The 12234-nt window shown below is 42.0% G+C and overlaps 1 protein-coding gene across 1 annotated transcript in view; it reads right to left on the bottom strand.

The window, feature by feature from the left end:
* Positions 1–658: 658 nt before the first annotated feature.
* Positions 659–12234, bottom strand: part of DHX8 (DEAH-box helicase 8) — a 114719-nt gene continuing 103143 nt past the window's right edge. Inside the window, exons 22-24 of the mRNA XM_053453632.1 lie at positions 6982–7178; positions 2546–2725; positions 659–2017 (exon numbers count right to left, since the gene is read on the bottom strand). Coding sequence (XP_053309607.1) covers positions 1798–2017; positions 2546–2725; positions 6982–7178 — 597 coding nt within the window. The 3' untranslated portion in view covers positions 659–1797. The remainder of the gene's footprint in view (positions 2018–2545; positions 2726–6981; positions 7179–12234) is intronic.

Here is a 12234-nt window from a genome sequence, read left to right as displayed (position 1 = left end):
TCAAAGATGTTCCAAAGAGGAGATGGAGGCAGACTGACCAGATTTGTTAAAAAAGATTTGGAAATCATAAAACGCTGCTTGTACTTATTGCCCTATAACATACAAAAAACAGCAAAAAAACATAAAAACATTGGGTATCTCTAAACTCAGGACAAGTAGTAGAATCTATTTAGCTAGTTTTTTTACTTGCTTTTTTAGATGAGTAAAAGATTTTTCAAATAAAAGTCATAAAATGTCTTTTTTTTCAATTTTTCACCATGTTTTTTTTATTTTTTTTATAGTAAATAAGATGATACGATCAAAATAATGGTATCTGAAGAAAGCCCATCTTGTCCTGAAAAAAACAATATATAACTTATGTGGGTACACTAAATGGGTGAGGAGAAAATTACACCTGAACACAAGCACCACAAAAGTGTCAAAACAGCCTCGGTCCCACAGGGTAGAAAACGAAAAATGAGCCCGGTCCTTAAGGGGTTAATGTACTTTTGTTGCTGCCTTTATGATTTGTTTGTTTTTCCTTACACAGTGCAGAAGTGACACTCAGGTGCTTCTGAAAATTTCTGATAATTCAATCTTCATCAACAGCTTGTTTAAAAATGCCCCATTAAATTGCTAAACATCACAAAAAATAGACAACATGCAATTATCGCTAATGTATTTAAAAGTTTGTTTTATTTTTAAGTTTTATTTTTAAACCTTAACACAAATTGATAAAAAAAAAGTTAGAAAAGGATGCGCAGATCCTAGTTCTTCCTTTACGTCCATGTATACTATATGGACAAAAGTAATTGGACATTACACCAAAAGGGACTTTTATGACATTGTATTCTAAATAAATAGACATTAATATGTAGTGGTTCCCCCTTTGCACTTATAACAGCGTCCACTCTTCTGGGAAAGCTTTCCATAAGATGTTAAGAGTGTTTCTGTGGGAATAGTTGCCCATTCATCCAGTTAACTTATGAGGTCAGGCACTGATGTTGGGCAAGAAGGCCTGGCTCTCAGTCTACATTGCAGTTCATGACAAAGGTGTTGTGGTGGAGGTTCCACACTAAACTCATCTAACCATGTCTTTATTGACCTTTCTTTGTGCACTGGGGCACAGTCATCCTGGAATAGAAAAGGGCATCACCCAAACTCTTCCTGAAAAGTTGGAAGCATAGCATTTTCCAAAATGTCTTGGTATGTCCTTCAGCATAACAAGATATTTTGGACAATGCTACACTTCCAACTTTGTGCGAACAGTTTGCGCAAGGCCCTTTTCTATTCCAGCATGAATGTCCCCAGTGCACAAAGCAAGGTCCATAAAGACATGGTTGGATAAGCTTGGTGTGGAAGAACTTGACTGGCCCATACAGAGCCCTGACCTCAACCCCATCGAACATCTTTGTGGTGAACTGGAACGGCCAGGCCTTCTTGCCCATCAGTGCCTAACCACACAAATGCTCTAGTGGATGAATGGGCAAAAATCTCCACAGAAACACTAGAAAACCTTCTGGAAAGCTATCACAGAAGATTGGAAGCTGCTATAGTTGCAAAGGGGGAACCAACTACTTATTAATGTCTATGTATTTAGAATGCAATGCCATAAAAACATCCCTGTTGCTACAATGCTCAGGTGTCCCAATACTTTTGTCCATATAGTGTATATGTAATAGTCATAAATGGATACCCTGATAAGGCACAGAAGGGTCCATGCTGCAGCCAAAGGACGAGTATGTACATTATAAGACGATATTTTTGCACTTTACATTAAACAAAACCCATAAACTACATTTTCTGTCTGAAGGCAAATCATCGACGTCTGAATGCCCGAGAAATTCTCCAGGCATTAGGTTCTTCGTAGCGATTGTAAAGAGGCTCCAATCGTTGTTGCTTCTTTTGCTTACTGAGCTTGGTTGGATCAGATACTTTGAAGAACGCTGGTGCAAACTCCACCAGCCACCGTGGATCTATGGTGGTTACTTCACGCATGTATTCCTTGGTAGTTAGGACAAGCTCATGGTAAACAACCCTTAACAGGGGAGAAATAAGGTTACAGAAGTTAAGAGCCAAAAACTGTCTATACATAGGCAAAACTACAAAAAACAAACTTGGTTTTAAAGCAATAACTGTGCATATATATACTTTATAATCCCTGTTAAATCTTTAATGAGATTTATTATTTAACCCCTTAAGGACAATTGGCGGCCCCTAAACCCATTGAAAACATTGCAGTTTGAGCCTGTACATGTCCGGGCTTTGTCATTAAGGTTAACCACTGATAGATAACATGAATATTGGTTACTGCCTCCATGATCTTCCCCTGCAACAATTTCCCCTAACGGTATGGAGCTACATAACATACACTGTATCTACATACATTGGCGGCATGTCATTCAGACCTGGTCATCCTGAATGACAAGCCGCCAATGTTGCCAAGCAATACACTTTGGAATTCAGAAACTTCGCAGTAAGAGCTTGCGGAAACCATCAACCTTGTCCTCAACTGGCGTCACACACACATAGTTGCATATCTATATAAACTCATTAAGGTTCATACCATTCTGGTTGTCTGTTGAAAAGAGCACTGGAGGGATGAATGTAAACCACTTGTTGGTCTATGAGGGTCCTGTAACCTTCCTGAGGGTCCTTCTTTGCAGCATTTCGGAAGAAACCACTACATATAGCTTTCTGTACCCTCACAGTAGCTTTTCCGCAGGATACAACATCCAGTTTATGTCTAGGAGGAAGAATTTGACATTATTACAAGCATATTAGAGCAATCAAAACCTCAGCACAACACATCAAACTGCAATATTTTGAGAAAAATAAGATTTTTCCTAAATACCTCAGTTGGTCAATAGCACTTGTATTTACTACTTTTAGCTAAGGTACGGAGTTGCACCAGAACATTCATTTAGTAATTAAAGTCCTGACTTAGGGGTATGATTATTTTATAGGTTCCCTGTCCTACCTAACACCCATACAATCAATGCAAAGAAAGATTACTAGGTGAGAACACGTGCAGCTAGGAGATGAAGATGAATTCTGGATAAGGAAAATTGCATCATCTCTGGCATCCCTGTATGCTTCTGCAATAGGCTGAGTGGCCCTACAGGCCACCAAAGGTCCCGCCACCTTTACCCCTAAATAATTCCACAAAAGGCCAGTACAAGATTTCAATTGATTCTCCAAGCTAATATTCACTCAAGGTAAAGCAGAAGAATGATGTATGAGGATTATTCTCCACTTCATACACTTGATTTGGGAACAATGTAACACACGCTGCCCGGACTAAGCACCGGGGACTCAGAAGTACCGGTAAGTGTGGTGGTTGTGGGGGGGAGAGACAGGAGGATCCAGGTCCCCTACATCGCTGTGGGGGATCTGGATCTTAGTCTCATAGTCAGACCTAGTTGAGGTCTGATTATAAGACGACCCTGATTATAAGACGAGGGCTATTTTTCAGAGCATTTGCTCTGGAAAAAACCTCGTCCTATAATCGAGCAAATATGGTATGCCTGGAATTCATACCTAGTTGACACCGCACCCTAAAATAGTGTAACATACTCAATGGACTGCCTTTGTGAGGGGTCTGGAGACACCTGTCTGCTGACGTTGCCGGATTCTATGCTGTGCCCTAAATGTAACCAGGATCCCATGACAATAGCAGATCACAGCCCTGGCTAGTGACGTATACTAAATTTGTTTATGTTGCCCCAGAGACTGTTTTGAATTTTGATTTTAAATTCAATCCTATTAGAATTACCCTGTGATATCATTTTTTGATCTTCTCCCTGGTGCAATATCTCTCTGCTGGCAATCTAGTCTATCTCCCATTATGGAGAAGTTTGTGAGCAAACCCCAAAGGAAACAGTCACAAAAGAAAACAAACTGCCACATCCCAGTCCACTCCAAAACTAGGGAAAAGACAAAGCCTCCAACTCAAAGAGGAGCTCAAACCACTATCTGATATGTCTCAGGATTCCACTTCCCATTTATACTTCCCCCAGATCACAGGGTCAAATGTGAGTGGCCTTATCCAGGTGACCCTGAAGGCGGTATGGCCACTTTTTGATGCCAGATTACTGGAAATCAAATCTACCATTGACACTGCACTAGCCAAACTTGATGCTAACACAACCAAGATTACCGAAGTCTTACATCATCTTGAGGATGTGGTTGCGTAGCTGCAGGAGGAAATGACAAACCAGACAACAACTATCCAGCTCCTATGCAAGAAGGTTGATGATCTAGAAAATAGGAGCATACGGAACAATTTAAAAATGGTTAACTTACCGGAGAGCGTCAAACCGCACCAATTGATAAAGTTCCTGCAGAAATGGGTCTGAAGTACCACAAAGACATTCACTCCAAATTGAAAGAGCCCACAAAATAGGCTGGGGAGGGGACCGAGGCCAGTGATTTTCAAAGTTCTTCATTTTCAGGGCAAAAACAGGATCCTAACAGCTTACAGAGCCATGGGTGAGCTCCATTATGAGAACCACAGACATTGGTGTTGCTGAATGCCTTGAGAGAAGAAAGTGATCATAGATCACTTTCTAAGCTTGTTTAAAGCAATGTCGTGCCAGCTTGTTAATTGACCATTTTTGTGTGACGTGCCTGGCCCGTCATAGGTCATTAAGGGGTTAACCCCTTCGCGCCAATGGCGGTTTTAACATTTCTGAGGTCCTCGTGTTTAGCTGTAATTTTCTTTTGCATTTACCGTACCCACAAGTTATACATAGTTTTTTTCTTCCCAGGACAAGAAACGTTTTCTTTAGATGCCATTATTTGGATTGTATCATATAATTCACTATAAAAAAAGGTATAAAATATGGTAAAAAATTGGGAGAGAAAAAAAGGAAATTTTCTGACTTTTACTTGAAAAATCTTTTACTCATCTATTTGTCCTGAGTTTAGAAATACCCAATATTTGTACTTTAATTTTTTTTTTTTGCAAGTTATAGGGCAATAAGTACAAGTAGCGTTTTGCTATTTCAAAGCCATTTTTTCCAAATCTGCCCCTTATGGTATTTAGGAGATCTTTGAAGGCTGCCAATGCAATATACCCCCATCAAACCATATATTTTTATACACCCCTCCCATGAGAAGCAAGTGATGGACTAATAGAGGGCAAGTTGGGCTGGTGAGCAGCTTTGAGAAAATGAACCCCTCCTCCCTCCCAGCTAGTATGAGAAGCGGGTGAAAGAGCAGATCAAACAAAACTGCCCCCCCTTCTCATGAAGCAAACAAGTAGCTTGACCAAACGAAACCCCCATTACGTACATGAAGTAAAACAAGTAGCTTGACCAAACGAAACCCCCATTACGTACATGAAGTAAAACAAGTAGCTTGACCAAACAAAACAAAATTATTTATTACTTTTAGTAGTTTTTAGGGCTGCAACAACTAATCGATGAAATCTATAATAATCGATAATGAAAATCGTTGCCAATGAATTAGTTGAATCGATTTTTATCGATTATAAGATGAGGGTTTTTCAGAGCAAACGCTCTGAAAAATACCCCTCATTATATAATCCATTTCAGTGACTCACAGCAGCAGCTCCTACTTACCAGTCCCTCCCTGTAATCACTGTGACAATTGGCCCCGCCCCTTCCTTCTCCCGGAACCACAAGGCTGTGACACTCATCTAACTAAGTATAATATTAATATTTGGGCTGCTGAAAGTTAGGGGAGATGGGGGTTAATTTAGGGGCAGCTGTGGTTAATGGGGTGTTTAGGGTTAATTTAGGGGCAGTTATGGTTAATGGGGTGTTTAGGGTTAATTTAGGGGCAGCTGTGGCTAATGGGGTGTTTAGGGTTAATTTTGGGCAGTTGTGGTTAATGGTGTGTTTAGGGTTAATTTAGGGGATGCTGTGGTTAATGGGGTGTTTAGGGTTAATTTAGGGGCAGTTGCGGTTGATGGGGTGTCTAGGGTTAATTTAATTAATCTAATAAAGTTAATTTAAGGTGCAGTTAGAGGTAAGGGGGGGCAAACTATGGGGAATCTAAATCCTGGGGGCAGTGAAGATTATTTTTAAAAGTATGGTGTCAGTGTGATGCGAACGGGTCTGTGACTCTATGAGGGGACTATGAGATATCTGGGGGGTATAATGCATATCTGGGGAGGACGGAGTGGTGTATCAGGGTGTATAAGGCATATCTGGGGCCACAGTGGCATATCTGGGGGTAGAGTGGAGTGGCATATGTGGGGAGGGCAGCGTGGCATGTCTGGGAGGCAGTATGGCATTGTCTGGGGAGGACGGAGTGGTGTATCAGGGGGTATAAGGCATATCAGGGGCCACAGTGGCATATGTGGGAGGCAGCGTGGCATGGCATGTGCAGGAGGCAGCGTGGTGTGGCATGTGTGGGAGGCAGCGTGGTGTGGCATGTGTGGGAGGCAGCGTGGCAAGCTCAAATGTGCATAAATTGGGGGGGCTGGTTGGGAAATAAAGACAAGAAATGCATTTTATCAAAGTTTTTTTTATTCTGCTGTTTGTATTTAACATCATTTGTTTATTAAGTTATTTTAAATAAATGAAAAATTTACATTCATTTTTTTATCCGATGAATCGGAAAAATAATCTGCCAACTGATCGATTATGAAAATAATCGTTAATTGCAGCCCTAGTAGGTGGTCACTCCAACACAGTTACGTTGTACATTCCTCTTTTTGGGCAATAGGGAAGAGCTCATTGGGTTTCCTTATTGCAACAGCTCAATGTCACCTCTGGGAAACGACCGTTACAACTAATAATGGATAAATTTACCACTCCATTTTATGATACACTTAAGCACTTCTACAGACTGCTTCTTTGGCTAACCAATTCTCCATTTAACTAACTAAACTAAAGCAATTAGATAAGATGCATTGACACAGGTATTTATTTATTCCATAAACCATGATATCTTACCTTGGATCTAAAGACAACCAATCTACTGTTAACTAATATTTGTGCAAATTACAATAAGGTATATGTTTTTCCTTACCGATCCATAATGCCCAACATCTGTTTGCGGATATCCTGAGCTCTCCGCAAAGATCGGGCCTGAATGAAATTTTCATAGCACCAAGGGTTGGAAAACTTGTTATTCTTCCAGGAGTTATATACTGCAAGCAGAGTTAAATGATCCCCTTCAGTCTGGTGGAATTTCGCCTTCTTTTGGTCTGCAAGAGCTTGTTTGTCCTACAAGAGAAATGTTGGCTATCATGTTTGGACATTCAATAAGGTAACTATCATTTCGAGTTCCTGTGAGTGATATTGTTAATATACAATGGGCCAGTCTACAGAGTTTTTTTTTTTTATCCGAAGACAATCTAGCATTTCTCAGATCATACCATAAGACATAATAATGATACTGATACCTTAGAATCACCCTAGACTCAACTTAAACGCTGTGTATTTCTACAAGAATTTTGTTACTAATTTTAGTTAGGTCAGTAGTTTTTCTTTTAACTGCAAAATGCACTGTCCACTGCTCAACTTAAGTCCTAAATGTACAAATAACTTGAATGAGAATATTAAGGATTATCTCTTGATAAAAGTGGCATATTTATATGCTAAGGCACTTGCTCTGGCTCAACCATAATGCGTACTTAATACCTGTAGCAATGTGATTTATCCATAAGTTTGGTCTTCAGATGCTCTTAGTCATGAATACCGTATTTGCTTGATTATAAGACAAGGTTTTTCAGAGCAAATGCTCTATAAGACTAAGATCCAGATCCCCCTGCAGCGCTGCAGGGGACCCGGATCCTCCTCTCTGGTAACCTCTGCTGCTGCTGGCACTTCCTCTGGGGGCTTCTATGACTGAGCGCCGGCGTGACGTGACGTTCTGGTGCTCTATCATAGAAGCTTTGCGCAGACGTCCACCGGCTGTCCCCACTAGACACCAAGGAGTCTGAAGTACGAGGAACGAGTCTGGTGAAGCATTGGTAAGTAGGGGGGGGATATAAGGCATTCCTGTAGGCAGAGTGGCATACAGAGGGTTAAAAGGCATTTCTGGGGTGGCAGTGGCATAATGGGGGTTAAAAGGCATTTCATGGAGGCAGAGTGGCATATAGGCTGGTATAAGGCATATCTGGGGGACAGAGTGGCATATAGGGGTTAAAAGGCATTCCTGGGGTCAGAGTGGCATAATGGCAGTTAAAAGGCATTTCTGGGGGGCAGAGTGGCATAAAGGGGGTTAAAAGGCATTTCTGGGGGCAGAGTGGTATAATGGGGGTTAAAAGGCATATCATGGAGGCAGAGTGGCATATAGGCAGGTATAAGGCATACCTGGGGGGGGCAGAGGGCCATATAGGGGGTATAAGTCATATCTTGAAAAATAGTTTACATGCAAATTAATACTTACTAGTAAAACATTTTTCCTATAGGGTAGTCTTATATTCATGCACTCTTTTTTTCCTAAATTAATATTCAAACTTTGGGGGGTCGTCTTATAAATACTGTAATATTGGAACTATACCTATCAGTGTGTAAAGTATAACTGCTACAAGTTGCGACATCACTACAAAATAGTGATATAAATAGAAAATACCAAATAGTACCAAAGATAAGTCAGCAGTTTGTATTTTTTTCTTCAAACGCATGTGAATCTGCACATCTACAAGACGTCTATTTAACCCCTTAAGGACCGGGCTTATTTTTTATTTTTGTACCCTTTGGGACAGAAGCTGTTTTTTTTTTCAATTCACCGTTTATTAAAAAACAGACACAACCATACATCCAAGGTACATAGCACAAAAGGCAATGATGCATGAACATACAGAGAGATGATACAATTTGCAAGAGATCACAGTGGATACATGGCAGATAACAAAACAAAACCCCTTGAAAAAAGAGAAACAAGGAGCCCAAAGCAAAGGCCCCAGGGGTCAGGACCAAAAGTACAATAGTACAGCAGTAGCCCACATCTAGGCCCCACATATTGTATCCTACAGGTGGAATCCCAGCACAGTAAGGACGGGAATTGAGCAAAGAACGAAAACGAAACAAAAACACACACACAAAAAAAAAAAATCAACTGAGGTGGACGGACGGAGTACTAATAAGGCAGAATGAGGCTACAGAGGCCTCCAGGTATATGTGTGGAGGTAAAACAGAAATGTAGGAACCGTACGATGTAACGAAGCCTGCTACCAAGGACCTAGAGAATTAGGGGAAGTTGAGGGCCGGTGGGCTACCCACAGAAGTCCCCAAGACCCTATGAAAGGAGGGAGAGGACAGAAAGGTCTTCCAAGGAAGCCATTTAAGTCCATTCTTGTAGCCTCTACCTCTAGATGTCAGAACTAAGTCCTCCATTTGACATATAAAGTTAACTGTAGCTAGCCAGGCAGAAATAGGGGGGGGGGGACGAGGCTGTTTCCAGAATCGAGGAATGACCGCCCTAGCAGCGTTAACCAGGTGGATAGAGAGGGACCTCTTGTAGGACCCCAGGCTCAATTCGGTGTGATGTAACAGCATACACTCAGGGGAGAAGGGAAAGTCTGGATCGCCCAATTCCTTAATAACCTCCCAAACCGTGGACCATAGAGGGTGAACCAGAGGGCATTCCCACCACAAGTGTAAATATGTGCCCTCTCCGGCCTCACATCTCCAACACTGCAGGAGGACCCGGGGAAGAAAGCGGTGCAGCTCCGCGGGAACCTTGTACCACCTCGTGAGCAATTTGTAAGCGGATTCCTGTAGCCTACCCGAAGTGGCACCCCTATGTACAAGGGAACAAATCTGGGTCCATTCATCCGAGTCAAAGGAGCGGCCCAAGTCCCTCTCCCACAAGCTAGGAGATGAGAGTGACGACTAATGTCCGAGCACAGAAGCTCGAATGGCGTGAGCGGGCGAGCCGGGTCAAAAGCAGGAGATAAGGAGGAGATGAAATGCCTCAGTTGGTGATAAAGAAAAAGTGAACCAAAGGGCGCCTGAGGGGCCCCCAACAGGTCGGATAAAGACCTAAGCCCACCATCCTTATAGAGATGGCCAAGCCTTAACACCCGTTCCCCGGCGAAAAGGAAATGACGAATAACGCCCTGAGAAAGCCCTGGGGGAAAGACAGGGTTGGAGGAAACAGGAAACAGTGGGCTAGGAGAGCCCATCCAGCCCAATTTAGTGAGGTACTTTCTAAATCACCCTTAAAGTCGGCGCAATGGTCGGATGGGACGAGAGAGAGGGAAACCTAGGTGGAGTCACCAGCCAAGGCACCGCAGAAATCTCGAGGGGAAACAACGAGCTTTCGAGGAGTACCCACTGCTTCGGAGTCCTGGCCATCCACTCCACGACCCTGCGTATATGAGAAGCTACCCAATACCCCTCAAGGTCTGGGAGACCCAGGCCACCACAGTCCTTAGGGCCAACCAGATATTTAAAGGCCAGCCTGGGAGAGCGGTCATGCCAAATGTATTTAGTAAAGACCCTATGCCAAGCATGAAGGAACGATTTAGTAAGGTAAACAGGGAGGGTCTGAATCAGGTAGAGAAACTGAGGCAGGATATTTATTTTCAATACCCCTACCCTCCCAAACCAGGAGATATGGGGAAAGGCCCACCTCCTCAGATCCGCCAAAACAGAGGCGAGAAGGGGAGCAAAGTTAACCGCCACCAGGGTAGAAAGATCCGAGGGTATACGTACCCCCAAATACATCATGCAGGTGTCAACCCAGCGCAAAGGATGTGCGACCCTAATGGCAGCCTCCAGGTCAGGAGGAATATGGGACCCCAGAATTTCGGATTTTTGTAAATTAATTTTATACTGAGAGACAGAATGAAACGTCTGTAATTCAGTAGTTAAATGGGAAAGGGAAACCAAGGGGTCCGACAACATGCAGAGCAAGTCGTCAGCATAAATGGACAGTTTATATTCCGTGCCAGCCACGGAAAGGCCCGAGATCCCAGAGTTCAACCAAAGAGCATTAGCCAGCGGTTCTAACATAAGAATAAATAGAAAGGACGACAGCGCACAGCCCTGCCTCGTGCCGTTTCCCAAAGGAAAGGCGTCCGAAAGCAGGCCATTCACACGGAGGGAGAATGGTACAACGCCCTAACCTGGTGGAGGAAGCGGGGGCCAAGTCCCAGCCTCTCAAGCACCTGAAACAGGAAGAACCACGAAACCCTATCAAAGGGGGACCGAAGCTGTTTTAACACTTTTGCGGTGCTTGTGTTCAGCTGTAATTTTCTCCTCACCCATTTAGTGTACCCACACATGTTATATATTGTTTTTTCAGGGCAAGATGGGCTTTATTCAGATACCATATGTTTTGATCATATCTTATTTACTATAAAAAAAATTAAACGGTGAAAATCTGAAAAAAAAACACCTTTTATGACTTTTCTTTGAAAAATCTTTAACTCACCTACAAAAGGAAGTAAAAAACTAGCTAAATAGATTCTACTATTTGTCCTGAGTTTAGAAATACCCAATGTTTTTATGTTTTTTTTTTTGCTGTTTTTTTTGTAAGTTATTGGGCAATAAGTACAAGTAGCGTTTTATGATTTCTAAACCTTTTTTTCCAAATCTGGTCATTCTGCCTCCATCTCCTTTTTGGAACATCTTTGAAGCCGGTTAACTCAATTAATCCCCATCAAACCATATATTTAAAAACAGACACCCCAGGGTATTTCAAATGCTGGTAGTTTAACCCTTTCCATGCACTAACTATACAACCACACTTTGTCAAACTTTGTAATAGTAATTTTTTTTTTTTCACACAAATTGTAATTTAGTTATAAATATAAAGGTCCTGGTATAGGTCACTGTCAAACAACACCCCAATATGTGTTCAGCAACATCTCCTGAATATGGCGATACCCCACACGTAGAAGGGTTGTCAGATTGTTTGGCTGGTAAAAGGCTACTTTTGGGACATGCGTAATTCAGGTGGTCATTTGGAATATCTTTGAAGCCGGCTACTTCAATTTACCCCATCAAACCATATATTAGAGACAAAGTATTTCAAATGCTGGTATTTTAACCCTTTTATGCATGAGATTCTATCACCTGCCTTTGCCAAAATTAAATTTTGTATTTTTTTCCACACAAATTGTACTTTAGGAATTAATTCATAGCTCCTGATATGCGTCAAACAACACCCCAATGTGTGTCCTCAACATCCTGAGTGCAGTAATACCCCACATGCATGGGTTTGTCACGTTTGAGATCGAGGCTAGGTTTCCACTTGGGTTTTTGTCCTGCGTTTTTTTTCTTGATGAAAAACGCCAAGAAAACTGCCACTGCATTTTCCTGCGTT

The sequence above is a fragment of the Spea bombifrons genome, chromosome 13 (genome assembly GCF_027358695.1).
Source record: "Spea bombifrons isolate aSpeBom1 chromosome 13, aSpeBom1.2.pri, whole genome shotgun sequence".
Lineage (NCBI taxonomy): Eukaryota > Metazoa > Chordata > Amphibia > Anura > Pelobatidae > Spea > Spea bombifrons.
Note: the sequence above shows the minus strand (reverse complement) of the source record. Positions and strands in the feature narration are given on the sequence as shown.